Genomic DNA, 20,478 nt, shown 5'->3' on the forward strand with positions numbered 1-20,478 from the left:
CTTTTTGATCATGTTTATCTTATATGAATTCTTGTGAATTGCATTGATTAAGTTTAAAATTTATGTAGAATGTTCCTCTAGACGAAAATTGAGGAAATATATGAGGGACTCCTTTAATAACTATAAACACTTGGTCAATTGAGTTTCTTATATACAATCTTCCTGTTCATCAGATTTATTATTTTAAAGAAAATCCCACACAGGACACAAATTTACCTATATTTATTACCCATACTCATGTTAGTATGTATTGCTGACATATAGTGATATATCTCTATCAAATCATCTATCTATACCAAGCCATTAGCACACTTCACAAATAAATAAAAATGCCTTCGCGTTTCCTGATACACAATCCGTACTCAAATATTGTGATTTCTTCAAAAACCTTTTCAAAGAAAACCCAAACATGGTACACACATTAATTTAACTATGTCTTTAAGGCTCTGTTATTTTCTAACAATACTACATTTGCCTTTATTTATGTCATTTTTTAAAAACTATATTATTTGTCTTGTAGAAAGTTCTACACAATATTTTTTGCTCATTGTTCCATCCTGGTATCATTTTTCATGTTCCTCAACAGCATTTAGAATTAGAGGCAAGAAAGGGGAAAGATGCTACCAAGAGAACTGGGGCTTTCAGGAAATCCTCTTTTACACAGAGAAGTTGGGGAATTGTTTATGAGGTCACATATCAAGACAACTTTTCCCAAGACCACAGACAGAGGAAAGGGAGCAGGCTCAGCAGATCTGTGGTTTCTCACAAATCCAATGATACCAGTAGACACTGCAGGTAGAAGAGAACCAGGAGCCAAATTTCCACAGGATGACACAGTCATAGTAGAAAGATTCGGTATTAGTCCAGTTGCTGTGAAAACATACACAATCATCAGCCAAATCTTTTAACCACAGTGCTGGGGCAAGCTACACTCAGCCATGCCCAGCTGGGCTTTTCACCATTAAGATCCCAGAAGAGGATCTAGCCTTGGGGATATGTGAAAAATCCCTGAAAGTAAAATATCCTAGCCATATCTTATAGCAAGGGTTTCTACACAAAGGAGCTATTGACATTGGGAGCCTTATCATTATTTGTTTTGGGGGACTTCCTATGCACCCTTAGCTATTGGGCAGCATTACTAGTCTCTATCCACTAGAGGCCAGCAGCGTTCCCTCTCTATTATGACAACCAAAAATATTGCAGACAGTGCCAAATAGCTCTCGGGGGAGATCATCACCTTTTGAGCACCACTGTTTTATAATAATTATCTGGCACAATTTCTTGTATTATAAATGAAATAAATGAGGCCATGCGGACAAATGACTTAACATCCCTGGATCTCTGAGATTAAGTTTGAGGACAAGATGCATTTGAATGTCTGGGATATAATAGATGCTAAGTCTATCAAATGATCCCATACCCTCTTTCCTAAACATTCCTTGAAATGTTTACAATACTTATTCATTCATTCATTCGTTCATTCATTCATTCCAAAACAGTTTATTGAGTACCTGCTGTGTACCAAGCCCTGTACTGGGTACTGGAAACTCATCAATGAGTTGGATGCCTATTCTGTCCTAAAGCAGCAGCCTGCCTGATAAGTAAGGAATGTTTAGGCAAAGAAAGCTCATAGTCAACACAGCCACAAAACTCTACATAGTGTATGACTGGGATATTAAGGGAGTTGGATTAATTCATGTTGGGCAATGGATGGATTCCTCTATGAGGCTTGGCAAATATATTGTAGTTCACCAAACCAATAAAATGTTTTCTAGACAGATGACACACAAGAGCAAAAGCAGAAAAATCAGATGCAAGATAGTGTCTAAAAATATGAGTCATTTGGCACATAGCTGGGACAAGGAGGTGGAGAGCCTTTGGAGTGTAGAAGATGAGAATGTAAAGATGAATGGCATCCACTATGTCCGCATTGAAAGGTGCCATCTAAAGATTCTGGGTTATCCATGTGACATTGAAGAATTAGCTGTTTCATAAAACTATATCAAGGGCCTGTTTTAGGAAGATGGCCCCTTGAACTTGACTAGAGCATGGGCTGGTGAAGGTAAGGCTAAATATAAGATATATAGCAATTGTCCTGACCTGGGCTGAGGCAGAAGTGGTGGAAATGAAGGAAAGAAAATGTACTCAAGATGGTCAAGGAGACTAAGTGTGAAGTTCTGGTAAAGTATGTGGACATGAAAAAAAGTTCAAGATCAGAATGTGAGGTCATTGAATCATATGTTGAGGGTTTAGGACTGGATCCCCTAAATTCCTCAAGTGTGTTCTGTAGGACACCAGAAGCTCCAGATACATCCAAATAACATGTGCATCTCAATAAGCTTGGCACATTATACACTATCTATTCCCTCCTCAAAGTGCACAATTCTCTTCAATGTATTAAAGGCACCCAGACTTCCTACAATAAAGAACTTCCTATTTAGTGTTGTTTAATTATGGTTTCACACACACACACACACACACACACACACACACACACCTCTGTAGCTAACAAAATAACCACGTTAAGCATGACAACAGGAAACGTAACGGGCAGTTTGGTTTTGACCAAAATCAGACACTTGAGGCAGTTTGAGAATCTGTGGAAAGATGTCTTCAAGATCCAATGGGAATGACAAGCTCAAGTGTTCTGAGTCCCAACAGGGATACTCACTCAAAAGTGGGGACTGAACCATCTTGCCACTTGTAAATGCCCTTTGGGTACTGTTTCCTAAGGCCAATCCAGTAGCCAACATCTTCCTTTGGACTCAGGAATTTCTGCATGAGAGGAAAGCAGATTAAGTCAAGAAAGACTAGAGCCAGAGGTGAGAATGGCAGTAGAAACAATCCATGAAAGTACTAAGACCTAGAGAACCTCATGGGCAGGGATGTGGTCCAGTGTAGCTTCCTTGGCTGAAATTGGCTGAAATTTCGGGTAGATCTCTGTTTCCACCATTATTATGACCTATGTGGTCAGCAGATTATGAACACTTATCATCCTGAGGCTTTTTGTTTATAAAAGGGGTATAGCAATGACAGGTGCCTTCCAGGATTTTCTGAAGTTTCAATGAGAGAATAAGAACCCAATGTGGCTCCTAGCTGAGTAGCTAACAGGGAGTTGGGATTATTCAACAGCGTGGTTTACAAGGTGAGAAATCTGGACACTGCCCCCTTAGAAATTGTTCTAGCAATCAGTTGGATTGCACTGACAAATATTGAGTCCACTGAGCCATACTGAGTGTGTCTAATCTGGTTCCCAGCACTACTGACTCAGAAATGAATCAGAACCACTCCTAACCTGGGAGTTCTTCATGTGAGAGGAGATGAACCAGGGATCTGTCAGTATAGTCCAGTGTTGAGGAAGAGAGGGTGGGAAGGATGGTGAAGGACAAAGTTGGATCTGATGGAGTAGAAGGAGTAGGAGTTGTCCGTGTAGATAGAGGGAAGCATTCTGGATAGAAGGGCCAGCGTGAAGAATTGCTCAGAAGCAAGACTGAATCCCAGACAATACTGCATGCTAAGGCAGTGGAAGGGTGTTATGAAGGGCAGAAGGGTTTGCGTTAAATTCTACAGGGGTCAAGGACATAAGCCTACAATGACTTGAAGAGTCCGCCGAACATCCCTTCCCCCTTTCCACCTGCTCTGCTTGACTGTTGATGATGACCAAGTGAGCATCCTTCTCAGCACAGTCATCCTTGGCTTTGAACCAGTCCAGTAGTTGTGTGGAAAATTGATAGCAAGAGCCCTGAAATGCCATCCAGTTTTCCAGGCAGGGCTCACAGGAGGATTCTGGAGATGGGGAAAGAGGTCAGCTTTGCTGGGGCTCAGGGCTGCATTGGCCACTGAACAAAGCCTCCAGTGAAGTAACTCAAATCTGTGCATCTTTATCACTTTGCAAAAGTGAGCACAGTAGCTTCCCATTTGTTCATTCAAGAGATGGGCATTATCAGATGGCAGAATAATGCCATGCATGGGGTCTCAAACTTTAGGTAAAATCAACCTTGAGGGAGGGTCAATTAAAACAACCCTACACACACTTACATGCTGCAAAAACCATGACCACCAACAGTGCTCGAGAAAACAACCTTCCTCTCCCAACTTCCACTTCCCACCACCCAAACAGCCCCATCTCCTTACCATTGCCTGCCCGCACAGCCTCCACTTGCCGGAACACCTCTCCCCACATGATGTCCCGCTTGTGCCCAGCATCTGCCAGACCCTGTACAACTAAGAGACCCACAAAGAAACACAGATCAAGACCTGGTGGGGGTGGGAGGGGAAAATCCCTCCATTACATTCAGCACTCACATTTGATGTCCAATTGCTTGAGTTCTTCTTGCATCTTGTTGAAGAACTGCAGTACTAGAAGAAATACATGCTGATATGTTCTAGACCTTTTAACACACGATTCTTTTCCCACTCCCCAAATTGCAGGCTGAGATGAGGAGGGCAGTTTATTTCTCGAATCATTAAGTCCAGCAACACAGTCCAGCCACCCTCTACTGACCCATCTCTGCCCCAGCCCTGTAGGGTCCTCTTCTCAAGACTGCAGATTTGGGGGCCTGGGTTCATGTGATCACCCACTCTCACTGGCTCAACACCTTACCCTCAGCCAGGACCACACCAAGGTTGAGGGCTAGCAGAAGCAACATCAGAGTCATTACCAGGGAGAAAAACCTCCAGGGGCCATCCTGGAGCAGCTTTTTGTCCCGCTGTCCTGCAGGGAATGCAGCAAGCATGAGACAGTGTACGCAGTCTCTGAAAGTGCCAGAATCATACTGGGAATGTGGAGGGAGGAGCTTGAACAGGCCCTGGAGTGGGAGGCAGTAAGTGCTTCCTGGTTTTGAGGAGGGTATCTACTCCTGCCCTTGACCTCTTGACTCACCTGGTTCTCCCAGCATGGGTGAAGATTTTCCCTCCATGGACGTGAGGTCCTGTAGCCTGATATTCTCTGTGGCTTCTTTCACCCGTGGCTGCAGTTCATTCTGCTCTAGCTACCCACAGTCCTTCTGGTTATTATTGAAGACACACCCTTCCTATACTAGGAAATGCTATCCCCCATGTAAACCATCAGATGTTTCCTTCCTAGCTCAGTAAGGCCCCCAAGATCTCTAGATGGCTTATCATCAATTCATGTCACAGGGAGATGACATTAGCATCTTGGAGTAAGTATTCTGTTCCAACCATTCTCTACAACTTTGTTTTCTCTCAGTTCGAGGGGACAGCAGCAGCCCCAGACATCTACCTAGAAGTTTCCAGTGCATTGGCACCTTTAGGTTTCTGGTTACATTTGTTTCAAAAGATCTCAAATTTTCTCAGAGATAAAGCTGTAGTAGTTTCAACACTAGAGTTACATTTATGCTCTCTCAGAGCATGTGGCCACTCCTTCACCACACGTTGTTTTATAACTTTATATTTTAAACAGAGAATATGGTACAGTAAGGAGGACATGCAATCTTTTTTTAATAAATTTATTTTTTATTGGTGTTCAATTTTTTTAATAATAAATTTATTTTTTATTGGTGTTCAATTTTCCAACATACAGAATAACACCCAGTGCTCATCCCGTCAAGAGCCCCCCTCTGTGCCCGCCACCCAGTCACCCCCACCCCCCACCCACCTCTCCTTCCACCACCCCTAGTTCGTTTCCCAGAGTTAGGAGTCTCTCATGTTCTGTCTCCCTTTCTGATATTTCCCACTCATTTTTTCTCCTTTCCCCTTTATTCCCTTTCACTATTTTTTATATTCCCCAAATGAATGAGACCATATAATGTTTGTCCTTCTCCGACTGACTCATTTCACTCAGCATAATACCCTCCAGTTCCACCACGTCAAAGCAAATGGTGGGTATTTGTCGTTTCTAATGGCTGAGGAATATTCCATTGTATACATAAACCACATCTTCTTTATCCATTCATCTTTTGATGGACACCGAGGCTCCTTCCACAGTTTGGCTATTGTGGACATTGCTGCTATAAACATCGGGGTGCAAGAGGACATGCAATCTATTGCTGATGGAGAGGCTCCTATTTATCAAGCCTGTTAGGAAATGTTCATACATCATGTGATTTCATGGGTCTCTTTTCTCTCTGAATGCCATTACAATTTTTCTCTTTTCCTTTGGTTTTTCAGCAGATTGACTAGGGTGTGTGTGTGTGTGTGTGTGTGTGTGTGTGTGTGTGTGTGCACCACCATATGCTGTTTGGAGTTTACCCAGCTAGGAATTTTATGAGTTCCTTCAATCTGTGTTTTAACTATCTTTCATGATTTTTAAACGTTCTCAGAATTCTGAGTCCCAGATCTCTTACTCATTTACTGCAATGACCTGCCATATACCACCTAATCTATCAACCTCAGTTTCCTTGTTTGTAAAATGGAAATAAGTATCTCTGCCTATCAAGGATGTTCTCTGCTTTGAGACTATGGTATCTGGTGATTCACAAGCCTCCCATAAACACAGCTATGGGTCTTTTGAAAGGCATAGTAATATTCTTAGACTTGGCTAAGCAGGATATCTACCTGGGTCCTGAATATCTGGGGTCTCTCAGTTTCAAGTGCCTTCTCCAAAGGAAGTCCTCTTCTGCTATCTGGGGTCCACCAGGACTGTCAGTGGCCTCCAGGAAGAGCACTCCAGGCCCCCAGGACCATAGTGAGTTTGAGTGGGTCTCAGACATAGGAAAGAATTGTCTCAACAGAACATGAGAGACTCCTAACCCTCTCTAGAAGTGATCTAGGGGTGGTGGAAGGGGAGGTGGGCTGGGGGTGGGGGTGACTGGGTGATGGGCACTGAGGGGGGCACTTGATGGGATGAGCACTGGGTGTTATTCTATATGTTGGCAAATTGAACACCAATAAAAAATAAATTTATAAAAAAAAATAATTGTCTCAAAATTTTCACTCTCTCTGGTCCCTATCACCGACCAGGAACAATCCTGTCCCCATTTCTCTCTTTCGGTGCACACTTAAACTTCAAACCTTAAACCTCAAATCCCTACCCCCCTCAAAAAAAAAAAAAACCCAATGTATATATGAATTTCATTACAGGACATTCAATGCCAGGCTTGAGAGTTGGACTCCACGCAGTATAAGTGGCTCTGCCACTGAATGCCACACCAAGCATCTCTCGAGTCTCTACCGCTTGCAACTGTTACAGGCGCTGGGGACACAGAGATATATCCTATCCAGACCCAGACCCAGACCCAGGATGGAGGACCCACAATGTGCAAGGCTGTGAGGGAGACATCTGCTGGTCAGCATGGGAAATGTGGAGGAAGGGATGCTCTCTCTAGGACTAAAAGGATGAGTAGGGCTTCTCTGGGCTGATAGCAGAGGAAAAGGAATTCCTGCCACAGAAACAGGGAGAAGGAGAGAAAATGAGTGAAAATAACAGTGAGGTTGACAGAACATGAGAGACTCCTAACTCTGAGAAATGAACAAGGGGTAGTGGAAAGGGAAGTGGGCAGGGGTTGGGGTGACTGGGTGATAGGCACTGAGGGGGGCATTTGATGGGATTAGCACTGGGTGTTATGCTATATGTTGGCAAATTGAACTCCAATTTAAAAAGAAAAAGAAAATAGTAAAAGTGGAGAGTGTGTGGTTGGATCATGTCCACATGCTGAGACAGCTTGGGTGAGATAACCCAGAAGGGCTCCTACTCACAGTCAATGAGTAGATCTGGGGTTAGAATTCTGGGAACTTTCAAGCCCATGGGCCTGAAGGCTGGACAATGGGGTATGGAGTGGATCCTATGAGGGACAGAGACATGCCCATGCTCTGTCTTGAGAAGGAATCTGCAGCCCCGCCTGTCCTCACCTGCTATGTTAGACTGCTGATAGTGACGAGGTGAGCACTCTCCTGTGCAAGGGAGCCTTGGCCTGATTCAAGATAAGTTGTCTGTGGATAAGTAGTAGCAGGAGTCCCCAAATACCTGTCAGGCATTGGACGGGGCTCACAGGTAGATTCTGGGGGGAAAAGGCAGGCTTCCCTTAGGGCTGAGTATTGGGTAAGTCTCCAATTCTAACACCATCTCTATTTTGCATCTCTAGGCTAAAATGAGATGGGAACATTTTCAATTTTATGGCTGTACCAGACCTCTCATCCCCAGGTTCCACTGCATTCCTCATGCCCCACTCCCATCTGCTCCAAACAACCAGTTGCAGGTCATAGGCTACCTCCTTCAGGAACCTATCCTGCATCCTGCACCCTTGACTTGACCAGGTGGCCCTCTGACTCCTAGCTTGCCCTGAAGTCCCCCATCACATGGTGCTGCCATCACCAGGTTGTGGGTTTGTGTTTCCCACTGGACTTCTACAGACCTCCTGAGGGCAGAGATGGCATCTCACTGGTCGCACGCCGTGTTCCCAGCACCTGGAATGGTAAATATTAAATGGAAAAGTAAATATTCAATAACAATGCATTAAAGAAAACAGTGGAGGAAGGACATGCATTGTGCTGCGAGACCCTACAGTGCAGGCAGGAAAGGAGGGAAGTGGCATCTGAGCTGAACTCTGAAGGATGAACAGGATCTGCACACGGCATCAGGCGTCAGGGAGGGACTGGCCGGCCGAGGAACCGGCATAAGCAAACGCATGGAGAAACGCCCAGAATGGGGTCTGAGGAGCCTGGGAAGTCAGAGAAGGCCAAAATGTTAAGGGACTTGGAGGCACAGTGGAACCACCCCTCTGGGCCCTGGGGGAGGTGCCAGCCTGGACGGTCCCAACAGCACTCTCCTCTAAGCTCCAGCCCACTGCCCCATCCAGGATATGGGGGCAATCTGGGGGTTTCCTGGCACCACTCAAATCAGGAAACGACATCAGAGAAATGGACGTCCAACCAAGGAATGAATTCAGGACAAGGAGAAAGATCATTTGTTGCTGCTTCTGGGTGCCCAGAGAGGTCAGGGTTTTAGGCTAAGGTCACAGAAGGGGGTCAATACTAAGCCAGGAGATGGAGAGGAGCCCAAGGTCTCAGCTCAGCTGCATCTTGCAGCCCTGCCTGGAGGGGCTGCTGTAACTCTGGACAAGTGGCTTGGCCTCCCTGAGCCTCAGTTTTTCTTGAACTATGGGCACCATGCTTTCCTTTGTCTCGCAGGTATTTCTTGTAGACCTACTATGTGCCAAACCGTGTGTGGCCCCCAGAGACAAAATGACCAATAACCAAGGTCCCTCGAACCACAGCCTTGTAGCTTTGCTCAGCTGTTCTACCAAGCAGGACCCATGCATTTCTGGGTCTCTGCACTGGGTCTGACCCAGGAGTGACCAAGAGATATTTTCCAAGTCGTTTCCTTCCCTACATTCATCAGCCCCCACTGGGAGCCAGAATCTGTGCTCACAGCTGTGGGCGGAGAGACAAGTCAGACCCAGGCCGTCCCCAAGAGTAATGTTCTGCACCTGCTTCCCTCGCTGGCACCGCACCCCTGGCCCAGGGCGTGTGAGGCAGGTTCCCCCAAGTCTCCCATCTGGTCCCAGACACAGGAACGTGGCAGTACTCTCTGGTGTTAGTGGCAAATTAATTGTCAGTGGATTTCCTTTTTGGATCTTTTTACCTTGATGGGTTTCAGGAAAGTCAACAGGACTGTAGTGTCCCGGAAGTCTGGTGCACCTCAGGATCTGAGTGACTTCAGCACTCGCCCATCTCCCCACTCCTTGCCTGGTTGCTCTTAGGGGCGGCACTCAGGTCCAGTCACTTTCCATCTCTTGCACCAAGTAGGAACACCATGAATATTTGTAGGACAAAATTCCCACTACGGATTGGACAGTTAAGTTGAAAAACTCTTCAACCCGCTGGTCATCGTCTTGCTTAAGAAGTGCCCCCTCATTTTGCTAGGCAGCTGTGTGATGGTGCACGATGGAGGAAGCCTCATGCTTGATCTGGTCTCTTTGATAACTGGGTAAAGTCGGAACAGGCCACACGAGTTGGTTAGTTTGATAAGCATGACCAGCCTCGGTACTGTGTGCCAGATAACTCTTATCTCCAGATGAAAGGAAGTCCAGCCCCAGCTAGCATGTATCCAACAGCTGTATATGCAACGTCTGAGCCCTTCTCTGGGGAGCCCCCAGTGACCAGGACTGACATGCCTGTTCCTGTGGACACGACAGTAGAGGCAAGAAGGCTCCGGGTAGGCTGGAGGGTGGGTTTGTGGATAAAGTGACATTTCAGCTAAGACATTCTGTTCCAGGGGCAGAGTGAGAGGAAAGGTACACCAGGCAAAGGAAACAACATGTTCAAAGGACCTGAGGTGGGAAGATAATTGTCCATCCAAGGCATCAGACAGTCTTAGGCAGCAAGGAGGAGTCAGTGGCTCAAAATGACCTAAAATGGAAATGGGGGTCAGATTACAGAGTACATTACCCCATACTCCCAACAGGCATTAGATGACATACATTTTACAGAGGAATACTGGCTGTAATGTCAGTGAATTTCAGATAAATTAGGGAATAGCCATTCACATGTCGGTGGAATTTTGCATCACACAGACTTTCCATAGGATTGTAAGGAGAGACTCGTTTCTTTTCTCAGCCAGTTTTATTGAATATCTGCTAGATGCCCGGCTATGGGAACACAATACTAAGCAAGTTCAGATTGGTCCTACCCTCTTAGGGCTGCCAGTCTAGTGAAGAAGGAGGGGCAAGGTTGCTGATGAGGTATCTGGAATGCCGTGCAGTGAGCATTACTGTGGAAGTAGAATTCTCAGCTGCCCTCAGAGCTCTAGAGATCTTCACTGTGTACTCTGTAGCATGGAGCGCTCACCGTGGCCATGCTCAGCACCAGGTGCTTTGCAAGCTTTGGGTTCTGCTGCCCAGGATCCCAGTGTGCATGTTGTAGCATTTGGCTGTTTGAAGTTCTGGGAATCCTGTGGCATGGGGGAAGAGAATGTCACCTCCAATTCCCACTAAAGTCTCTTGGTGCTGATCAAATGCCCAAGTTGGAGCTTGAGCCTTAGTTGAAAACTATCTGGGGACCAATCTCCAGAGTGGGGTGAATCTGTGGCTCTATCTTCACCTTAGCCCTGAGCTGTGCATCAGCTCTGCGGCTGATCCTCAGGGACTCTTTAATTTCTGCAAATGAAATTGAGATGGGGAATTGTGAGCCAACTTTTAATGAGCCCTTAAGTGTCACCAAGAATCCCATGGCTTGTTCACTAACAAAACTTGGAATTGGTTTCTAGGGATTACTATGCCAGCAGAGTTCGGCAGATTGTGCTGGGAGTATGTCCCACTGGGCTATTTAATGCCTGTCACATCTATAATATTTTTAATCTACCTGTGTTCTTGAGCAAGCATGCCCAGGAGCCCTGACTGATGGCAAAGGGAGTGTTAGGGTGGGTCTGGAGGTGGCAGGTTTAGACAAATTCTAATTGCCTGCTAAGGAGACCTCATGACATCACTTCAGCTGCATTCTCGGGTGATTTGTTTTTTTCTTTCTTTTTCTTTAATTTATTGTTTTCATTTATTAAACAGAGACCAACTGGCCACCAGTGTGAACTGTTCATTTCTCTTCAGGTTCTTAAACTCAATAGGCAAGGGGAGACTTATGTGGTAGCGTGGATAGCTTCCTACTTTAGGGAACTGATTCACATCAGGCCAACATGGGTTCAAATCCTGACCCTGCCACTTTCTGGCTGTGTGACTTTAGTGACATAAATTGACCTCACTGAGCCTCCATGTGCAAACAGGAAAACTTATAGTAATAGCACCTGCCTCATAGTGTGGTGCATGGAAATGCTCGGTAAATGCTAGGTAGTATTGATGCAAAAGGAACAAACCTTTTAGAATCTCTAAAAGTGAGAAAGAGAGTTTACTTCCAGTCCAGGTTAGGACAGCTGCCTAGGAAACATACTCTTCGCAGGGAAGAAAGTGCTCCTGAGAATGAAGTTTTTTCAAGCTTATATACTTTTTTTTTTATATCTTGTAAAGGCTCAAAAGATTATAGATTAGCACTAGATATAGTGTACAGTACATAGGCAGGAATCCTGAGTTTTAAGTTAAAGGAATGCAGGGAGCAGGAGCATTGGTCAATCTCTCAAGGACCAGACGGTCTTCCTTTAAGCCACTCATTCAAAAGACAGATGTACAATGCATGGCTGGCAGGTCATAAATCAGGTTTTTGGTTTCACTAAAGTTTATAGACAGTTATTCTGACTTAGAAAAAAACCTAAAATGGCTTCTTTTGCATGTCAGGCCTTTTGAGAATTTTTCTCTCATGACAAGTATTGTTTTATCACTCGGTAGAGTCCTGTAAGTGTCTGAGCCAACCAACTACCCCACATTTTGAGAACCAACATTTGCTGAGTGCTTTCTTTGTTCCAGGCTTGGGAACTCAAGCACAGAACAAGCAAGATGAGGTCCCTGCCCTCCTGGCATTTATCCAGAAGTGGGAAGAAAAAAATTCACTAGAATAGAACCAAATAATCAAAGAGTTACCCATTTATATTTGTGTCTTTTTTTTTTAATTTTTATTTATTTATGATAGTCACACAGAGAGAGAGAGAGAGGCAGAGACACAGGCAGAGGGAGAAGCAGGCTCCATGCACCAGGAGCCTGACGTGGGATTCGATCCTGGGTCTCCAGGATCGCACCCTGGGCCAAAGGCAGGTGCCAAACCGCTGCGCCACCCAGGGATCCCTATATTTGTGTCTTAAAGGGAATTAAGAGCATGCTGTGATTTTAAAGATAGATTTATTTATTTATTTATTTATTTATTTATTTATTTATGAAAGGGGGAGGGGCAGAGGGAGAGAGAACCTAAGCAGACCCTGAAGAGTGTGGAGCCCCATGTGGGGTTCGATTCCAGGACCCTGAGATCATGACTTGAGCCAAAACCGAATTGGACACTCAACCATCTGACCACCCAAGCACTGTAGCATGCTGTGATTTTAAAGCAATGTGTTCTAGGCATTGAACTAAATGTCTCCCGTGTTTATGAAATCATTGCACTACACACATAATGAATGAGGTCTGGAGGTCCCATGAGAGGAAGAGTTTTCTCATGATTAAAGGCATCAAAAGAGAAAATGGCCCATCTGGGGGGGAAGGGGGAGCTTCAAACAGAAGCCTCGCACACCAACCACACACCAACCCTGTGAGTGGAGAAATGATTCCTCCATTGGATGTGATAGGAGTGACAGACTTCTAAAACCCCTTCTGATTGAACAGAAACTGTTTCAGTTGTCAGGGACAGAAATGTAAATTTGAGGCTAAGCAAACCAAAAAACAAAACCAGGAATCCATTGACTTCTGTACTGGAACACGCAGGGATTGAGGGAGGCAACCTCAGGACTCAGATCATGGCATCATGGATCTCTTGCTTTGAAATTTCCAATTTTCACATGTGGTTTTATTTCCTTTTCTGTGCAGAAAGCTTCATTCCAATTACTCTAGATGGTGGAGCCCACAAAGGTGAACGAGGGCTTCTCTCTCCCACCACCCACATGCTTTTGTTTTATGGCAGAAACCAGTACTTACAGTTTCTGCTTGTAGAGGAATAGCCACACCTAAATGTTTTTTTGCGGGGGTTTTTTTTTTAAGTAATAAAAAATTATTGAGAATTCCTGGACTGGTGGTTATTACCTCCCAACTTGGAGGGAGGAATCAACACTGTAGGAAATCACTCAGAAATCACATGTCCCAACATCTCTGGCCGACACAAGGAGGAGCAAAATCATCCCCCTGAAAATTGGTCAGGCTTTGTTCATCCAAGAAGGGGTGAGATGACAGATGCGGAAGGGCCGGTCACATGATACTGGGGGTGGGATGGGGGTGTGCTGGATCTCAAGCCTCATTAAGTAAGAAATGAGCCTGGTGACCAGGAACTCCACCCCCAGAGAAAAAGTAGATCTAATTCTCTCCTGGTTTGTTTTTTTTTGTTTGTTTGTTTTGTTTTGTTTTGTTTTGTTTTTTTTGTTTTTTTTTTTGTCTCTCCTGGTTTTTGAGGAGTCAGCTTGGGGTCCAGTCACACCTAAATATTTTGAAAGATATGTAGTAGGTGTGAATGAGTAGGGTACTAGACCCACAAAGCTTATAATCTTTGACAAAAATCTAATTTCCCCCACCCCCAACCTCTGGCCACCACAAATATAGTCCTTTTCTATGATTTCAGCTTTTTAACATTCTATGTATCAGTGAGACTGTACAATATTTGCCTTTTCCTGACTTACTTTCCTTAGCACAATGCCTTCAAAGGTCACTTATGTTGTCATGAAAGACAGGATTTCCTTCTTTTTATGGCTGAATAATATTCTGTTATATATATACATATTCCACTACATATTATATTTGGGTTATCTCAGTATCTTAGCTATTGTAAACAATGCTGCAATGACTGTGCAGGAGCTGGTATCACTATACCATAGTGATTTCAATTACTTCAGATAAATACCCAGAAGTGGGCTTGCTGGATCATGTGGTAGTTCTAGTTTCAATATTTTGAGGAGCTTCCATGCTATTTTCTATAGTGGCTGTGATGTGGGAAACAAAGGCAAAAGAAAAAAAAAATGAATTTCCTTACTACGTGCAATCCATTGATGGGTCTTGGGGACAACAAGGAGAGTGACCTTCCCCTGGAAGCTTGGCTGCCACAGGGCCAAGGGGAAATTTTCACTTAACATTATCTTGACCCCCAGGATCCTGTAAGTCTCCTTTAACATATAAAGATCCCTTTGGAAATTTCCTTTATCTCTATCCCCCTACACATATGCTGGCAATCATCCTCCAAGCATATGGCCCACTGATTTACATCTGAAGGGTCTCATGACTGAGTTTTTACTAAATAGTAATAAATGACCTTTACCTAACAATAACTAGCACCCTCAAGGTCCTGGAACCCTTGCTTCCAAAATTTTCTTAGAGACGTGCACTATCCCTAACTCCCTCCCAACTTGAAAGTATATAATCAGTCCCCCATCAAAACCCCAGTGCAGTTCCTTCTGCCCGTGGGTCCCATCCCTGTCCTTTAATAAAACCACCTTCTTGCACCAAAGACATCTCAAGAACTCTTTCTTAACTATTCACTCCTGAACCCCAACTACTTCCTACCTCAGCTGCCCCAATTTACTATCCCAACAGTGCATAAGGTTTCCCTTTCCTCCATACCTCATGAGCAATTGTTATCTCTTATCTTTTTGATGACTCATTCTAACATGTGTGAGGTGATATCTCGATGTTTTTTTTAAATTGTTTTTTAAATTGACGTGTAGTTGACATACAATGTTATATTAGGTTCAGGTGTCCAACATAGTAATTTGACAATTCTATACATCAATGTGGTTTTGATTTGCATTTTCCTGATGATTAGTAATGAGAATCTTTCCGTGTACCTACTAACCAGCATCTTCGAGTCTGGGAAGTGTTGGGGAGAGGGCAAATGCATGATCCTCAGCCCTCAGCCGCCAGCCTGCCTTCAAGATTCTCTGAACCCTGAAACCTTGCCAGATCCACAGTCTACCTCTTCCTTCCAGCCCAGATATCTGAATCCAAGGATCGGGGGACTTTGCCCAACCCTTACACTCACTGTCCCCACACGAGTTCTCTCCAAGCCTGTCGTCAGGCCCATGTTCCCCATTCAGGAAGCCAGAAACTCCCCCAGTCAGCTCAGCTGGGCTGCCAGTAGCTGACACTGGGAAGCTCAGGGTGGTAAGGCCAGCCTCAGAGGAAGGAGGAAGGCACTGCTGTGGGCACCTGGAACCAGATCCAGGTCTGTGGGCCTGTGGGCTGCTCTTGTAACAATCCTTGCTTCCTCTGTTTCTAGAAGTTCTCCTCTGCTCCCTGCATCCTCTCATCATTCCTTCTAGCCACTTCCCCAAGCCCATCCCCTATTCTCCACACCTTGATGTCCTTCCTCTTACAAGTGACCATGCTATATGAATAAGGATGCCAGTGTCATTCACTAGTTTTCCATGTGCCAATCCTTGAACTAAATGCTGCCTGTAGATTATCTTATTAACTGCTTACAACAGTCTCTGAGGTGGGTTCATTTTGAGCCCCTATTGCACAAATGATGAAAATGAGGCTCAGTGTTTATCCCTCATGCATGGCCATACATCTTTTAAGGGGCAGAGCTGAGATTTGAACCAGCTTTGCCTGACCCCAGGGCCTGAGTTCTCACTGCCATGCTGCCTGCCTCTAGTACCCTCTTTATTAGGGAGGCTCTCAATCCTGTGGATTCCAGCTCCAAGTTCAGCTGATCACATGAGGTGCCTCCCAAGCTGAGGGTAAAGAGCAGGGCACAGCTCCCCTCTACATCCCTCCTCATCCCCTCAGCTGTCAGGCCACCCCAAACCTATGGCCATCACTTCTCCAATCTCTTCCCCAGCATGGTGGGCTCCTTCATTTGTGAGATGGGCCCTGGGGGACCTGGGTTACTCCAATCACCCTGGATTCTAGCAGACCAGTCTCTTCCCCTTTGTCAGAATAATGCTGAGGAAAGTGACCACCCGAAACAGGATCACAGTCTCTACTGGGCAAAGAACGTCTAGGGTTTAAATTTTTGTTCCCATAATCCTGGGGGAGAAATTCATTCCCAGGAGGACAGGGGGCAGCAAAGAGCTCCCCATCCCCCATGGACACACTCACTGGTGGATTTCTAAATTCACCCTCTAACTTACTGGTAGTAAATTTTCCGATGCTAATTTCCTTCCTGATAAGAAAGAAGAGATTAGACATTCACCTCTCCTCCTTCTGTCTAGATCTGGATCCTAAGCTAAATCATGATTTATGGTAATGATTTAAAATTCTTCACATATTCAAAAAAATAAAAAATAAATAAAATTGTTCACATACTTTCTATACAGAGGATGTTGGGAGTGGAAGCTAATGGGTCAAAGGAGAAGAGCTACAAACCCGTAATCCAGCCTGTTGGGGTAGAGTAAAGGTGTACATTGCCCAGGTCTAATCTCACATGTTTCCTGCATTCTGGTTCAGATCCCAGGGCCCTGAGCTTCAATGCAGCCTGCAGACACCATACATGTCCTCAGACCAGGCTGCAGCCCACTCTGCCCTGAGCTGCCCCCACTGTGCTCAGTTATTCTCCTCCTATCCTTGAAAGGAAAGTGCTACCCTTCAGACCTCCCACATTTCCCTTCCTTCCTAGATCAGCACAGAGACTGAGGTCTGCAGATAAGATCAAATAAGATGGTGGGAGAGAGATTCCAGGCATCTAGGTGCAGAAGGGAGTGAGCAACAAGCTGCCTCTCCAAAAGTGATTTTCTCTCCAAGGACCCAGATACTCCCTGAGTTGCCTCGTGTCTTCTGGTCAACTTAGCTGCCAAAGTCCCATAGCTTCCTCCCAAACACAGTCATTTCAATGTAGGCAGTCATTCTTGAGATTCCTTTCCTTGAGTGTTAGGAGAGGAGCAACACTTAATTACTTTCATTTTCCCAACACTTTCATTTACTTTAATTTAAATTTTGAAGTTAGGAATTGGATTCAACTGGAAGGGAGGAAAAAATCAGAATTATTATTATTAGGTGGTTTTTGTTTCCAAGCACTGGTACTACATTCCCTCTTGTTACTGCTACAATCCTGGAGCTATCAGAGCCTTTTAACCCCTTTTTCGAGGCTCCTTAGCTGGTAAGTGGTTCTACTGGCCCTTAAATCACAGTGTCACTGAGTTTAAATTTAATTTTCTTTCTAAATGCCATTTTGCCTGGCCAGACTTAAAAATGGCATCTTTAGAGAGAGAGAGAGAGAGAGAGAGGGAGAGAGAGAGAGACAAACCAAAAAACAGACTCTGAGGAACCTGGGTGGCTCAGTGACTGAGCATCTGCCTTCAGCTCAGGGCATGATCCCAGGGTCCTGGGATCAAGTCCTGCATCAGGTTCTCTGCAGGGAGCCTGCTTCTCCCTCTGCCTGTGTCTCTCATGAATAAATAAAATCTTCCAAAAATAATAATAATTACTCCTAATATATGAGTAAATGTAACTGGGTTAAAATCACCAGTGAAAAGACAGTTTTTAAATTTTATTAAATAAGAAATAAATGCCTCAGGGTGCCTGGCTGGCTCAGGCACAACACTTGATCTCAGGGTCATGTGTTCGAGCCCCACACTGGGTGTAGAGATTACTTAAAAATAAAATCTTAGAAAAAACAAAAGAAACAAATGTCTCACAGTAAGGTATATTCGAGAAACACAAAACATAAGAATATGGAAAGGTTTAGAAAAAAAGGATGAGGGAGTGGAGAGTGACTACTCACTGGGTACAGACTTAGCTTTTAGGGTGACGAAAACATTCTGGAACTAGATAAAAGCAATAGTTGTTCAACATTGTGAACTTACTAAATGCCACAGAACTTTTAAAGTTCTTAATTTTATATGAGTATCATTTCATTTTTTAAAAAATATGGAAAAGATATAGCTAACAAATACTAAACAAAACACTTCTGGGGTGGCAATCTCAATACTAATATCTGATAAAGTTAAAGGGAAAAGCATCTTATGTTACGAATAAAGATATTATGCATTTTTTAAGATTTATTTATTTACTTACTTTAGAGAGAGGGCATGTGCGCATGCACATGATAGGGAGGAAGGGCAGAGTGAGAGGAAGAAAAAGAGAAATAGACACCCCCCTGAGCATGGAGCCCAGTCTCCTGGCTGATCCCTTGAACCAAAATTTATGACCTGGGCTGAAATCAAGAATCTATCAACAAACTGAGCCACCCAGGTGCCCCAAGATGTTATGTATTTTTAAAGAGTCAAAAAAGATTGTAAATAGACATAAACTCAAAAACATAAAGCAGTAAATGGTAATCCACAGCTGCATCATTTCTAACACTTGGAGCTTTGACCCCGACCCTCTTCTAAGTTGATAAAAAAAAGCAGAAAGACTCAGACTAAGGAATATATTCTCTAAATACTGCATCTTAAAAATTTGAGCTATTAAATATAGAAAGAAATGTACACCCAGGGGGGAAAACTCATTTTTTTCAAGCACACAGGGAATATTTATAGAATTAATCGTGTCTTTGGCCAAAAAAAAAAAAAAACACTCAATGAATTCCAAAGCAAATCTATTTATGTGTTTGACTGCATTGTAGTAAAATTACATGACAAAAATAGCTTTAAAAATGCACATGTCTGGAGACTAAGTCAATGAAACCACTCTGGGGATCAGCAAAGGGACAGGTCCTTGGTGAAAATCAAGAATTTGGTTTAGATGCAGGGAGTCTGAGATGGCTGTTAATTTCCAAATGGGGATGATCACTGGATTGTCATCTATTTTCCAGGTTTTCATTGGATTAATCATGTCTCTCTGCTCTCTGTCCCAAAGCACACTAGAAATGTAAAATATCCTGTTATTATGCTCTGTTAGTTTCACTTAAATTTTTGTTTCGTTAGGAAATGATCTAGATTTACCAGCTTTCTTGGTGTTCTGAGGTTTTTGTTTTTGTGATTTTATTTATTTATTCATGAGAGACACACACAGAGAGAGAGAGGCAGAGACATAGGCAGAGGGAGAAGCAGGCTCCATGCAGGGAAGCCGGTCGTGGGACTCGATCCCCCGTCTCCAGGATCATGCCCTGGGCTGAAGGAGGCGCACAACCGCTGAGCCACTGGGGCTGCCCATGAGGTTTTGTTTTGTTTTGGTTTCTTTTCTCCTTTCCATACTTTTGTATTTGACATTTTTACGTTTAGATATTTATTTTAGTTTAGCAATATATGAACCTCATTGAAAGAAATCAGAGTGGATGAATGTGATCTGGGAAAGACATTAGGGTTTGAAGCTGATGGCCAAGAAAGAATTCTTGAGACATCTTTGGTGCAAAAAGGTGGTTTTATTAAAGTATGGGGACAGGACCCATGAGCAGAAAGAGCTGCACTGGGGTCATGAGGAGTGGCCCATTATATACTTTCAAGTTGGGAGGAAGAATAAGGGATAGAATAAGTCTCTAAGGGACTTTGGAAGCAAGGGATAGAATAAGTCTCTAAGGGACTTTGGAAGCAAGGTTTCCTTGAGGTCCTTGCCCACCAGATTGAGGGGGCTAGCTTTTGTTGGAAAAATATCATTTATTACTGTCTAATAAAACGCGAGTCATGAGACCCTTCAGATGTATATCAGTGGGTCATATGCTTGGGGGATGATTGCCAACATGTATCCTAGGGGGTGGAGAAAAGGAGGTTTCCAAAGGGATTTTTATATGTTAAAGTAGACTTACTGGATCTTGTGTTTTGGGCTAAGATTGCTTTTTGCCCTTTAGCAAAGTATCAGCATGGAAGCAGTTGAGTCCCTAGAGGAATGTCACTCTGCCTGTTTCAAGGACTTGTCAATGGGCTGTAGCTAGTAAGGAAATGTAATAATTTTTCTGCTGCTTTTGCTTCCCACATCAAATACTTCCTCTTCTCTTCCTTTATTTTCATTCTAGGGGCTTTTTTTTCCCCTAGGGGCTTTTTAAGAAGTACAATCTTATTAGAACACTTTCACATCGATTGCTCAGGCTGCAATCCTCTAGCCCCTGGCTCCTCTATGGGGAGGAATAAAGCCTGCC

The 20,478-nt window shown here is 44.0% G+C and overlaps 1 protein-coding gene across 1 annotated transcript; it reads right to left on the reverse strand.

The window, feature by feature from the left end:
• Nucleotides 1-207: 207 nt before the first annotated feature.
• LOC112666671 (C-type lectin domain family 4 member G-like) lies at nucleotides 208-5,036 on the reverse strand. Its single transcript, XM_025457876.3, has 7 exons — nucleotides 4,883-5,036; nucleotides 4,604-4,714; nucleotides 4,306-4,359; nucleotides 4,135-4,224; nucleotides 3,635-3,786; nucleotides 2,672-2,775; nucleotides 208-870 (listed from the first exon to the last, which is right to left on the reverse strand). The coding sequence occupies exons 1-7, from the start codon at nucleotides 4,917-4,919 to the stop codon at nucleotides 744-746; spliced, it is 675 nt and encodes a 224-aa protein (XP_025313661.1). The 5' UTR covers nucleotides 4,920-5,036; the 3' UTR covers nucleotides 208-743.
• Nucleotides 5,037-20,478: the final 15,442 nt, after the last annotated feature.

Source organism: Canis lupus, chromosome 20 (assembly GCF_003254725.2).
Source record: "Canis lupus dingo isolate Sandy chromosome 20, ASM325472v2, whole genome shotgun sequence".
NCBI classification, from domain to species: Eukaryota; Metazoa; Chordata; class Mammalia; order Carnivora; family Canidae; genus Canis; species Canis lupus.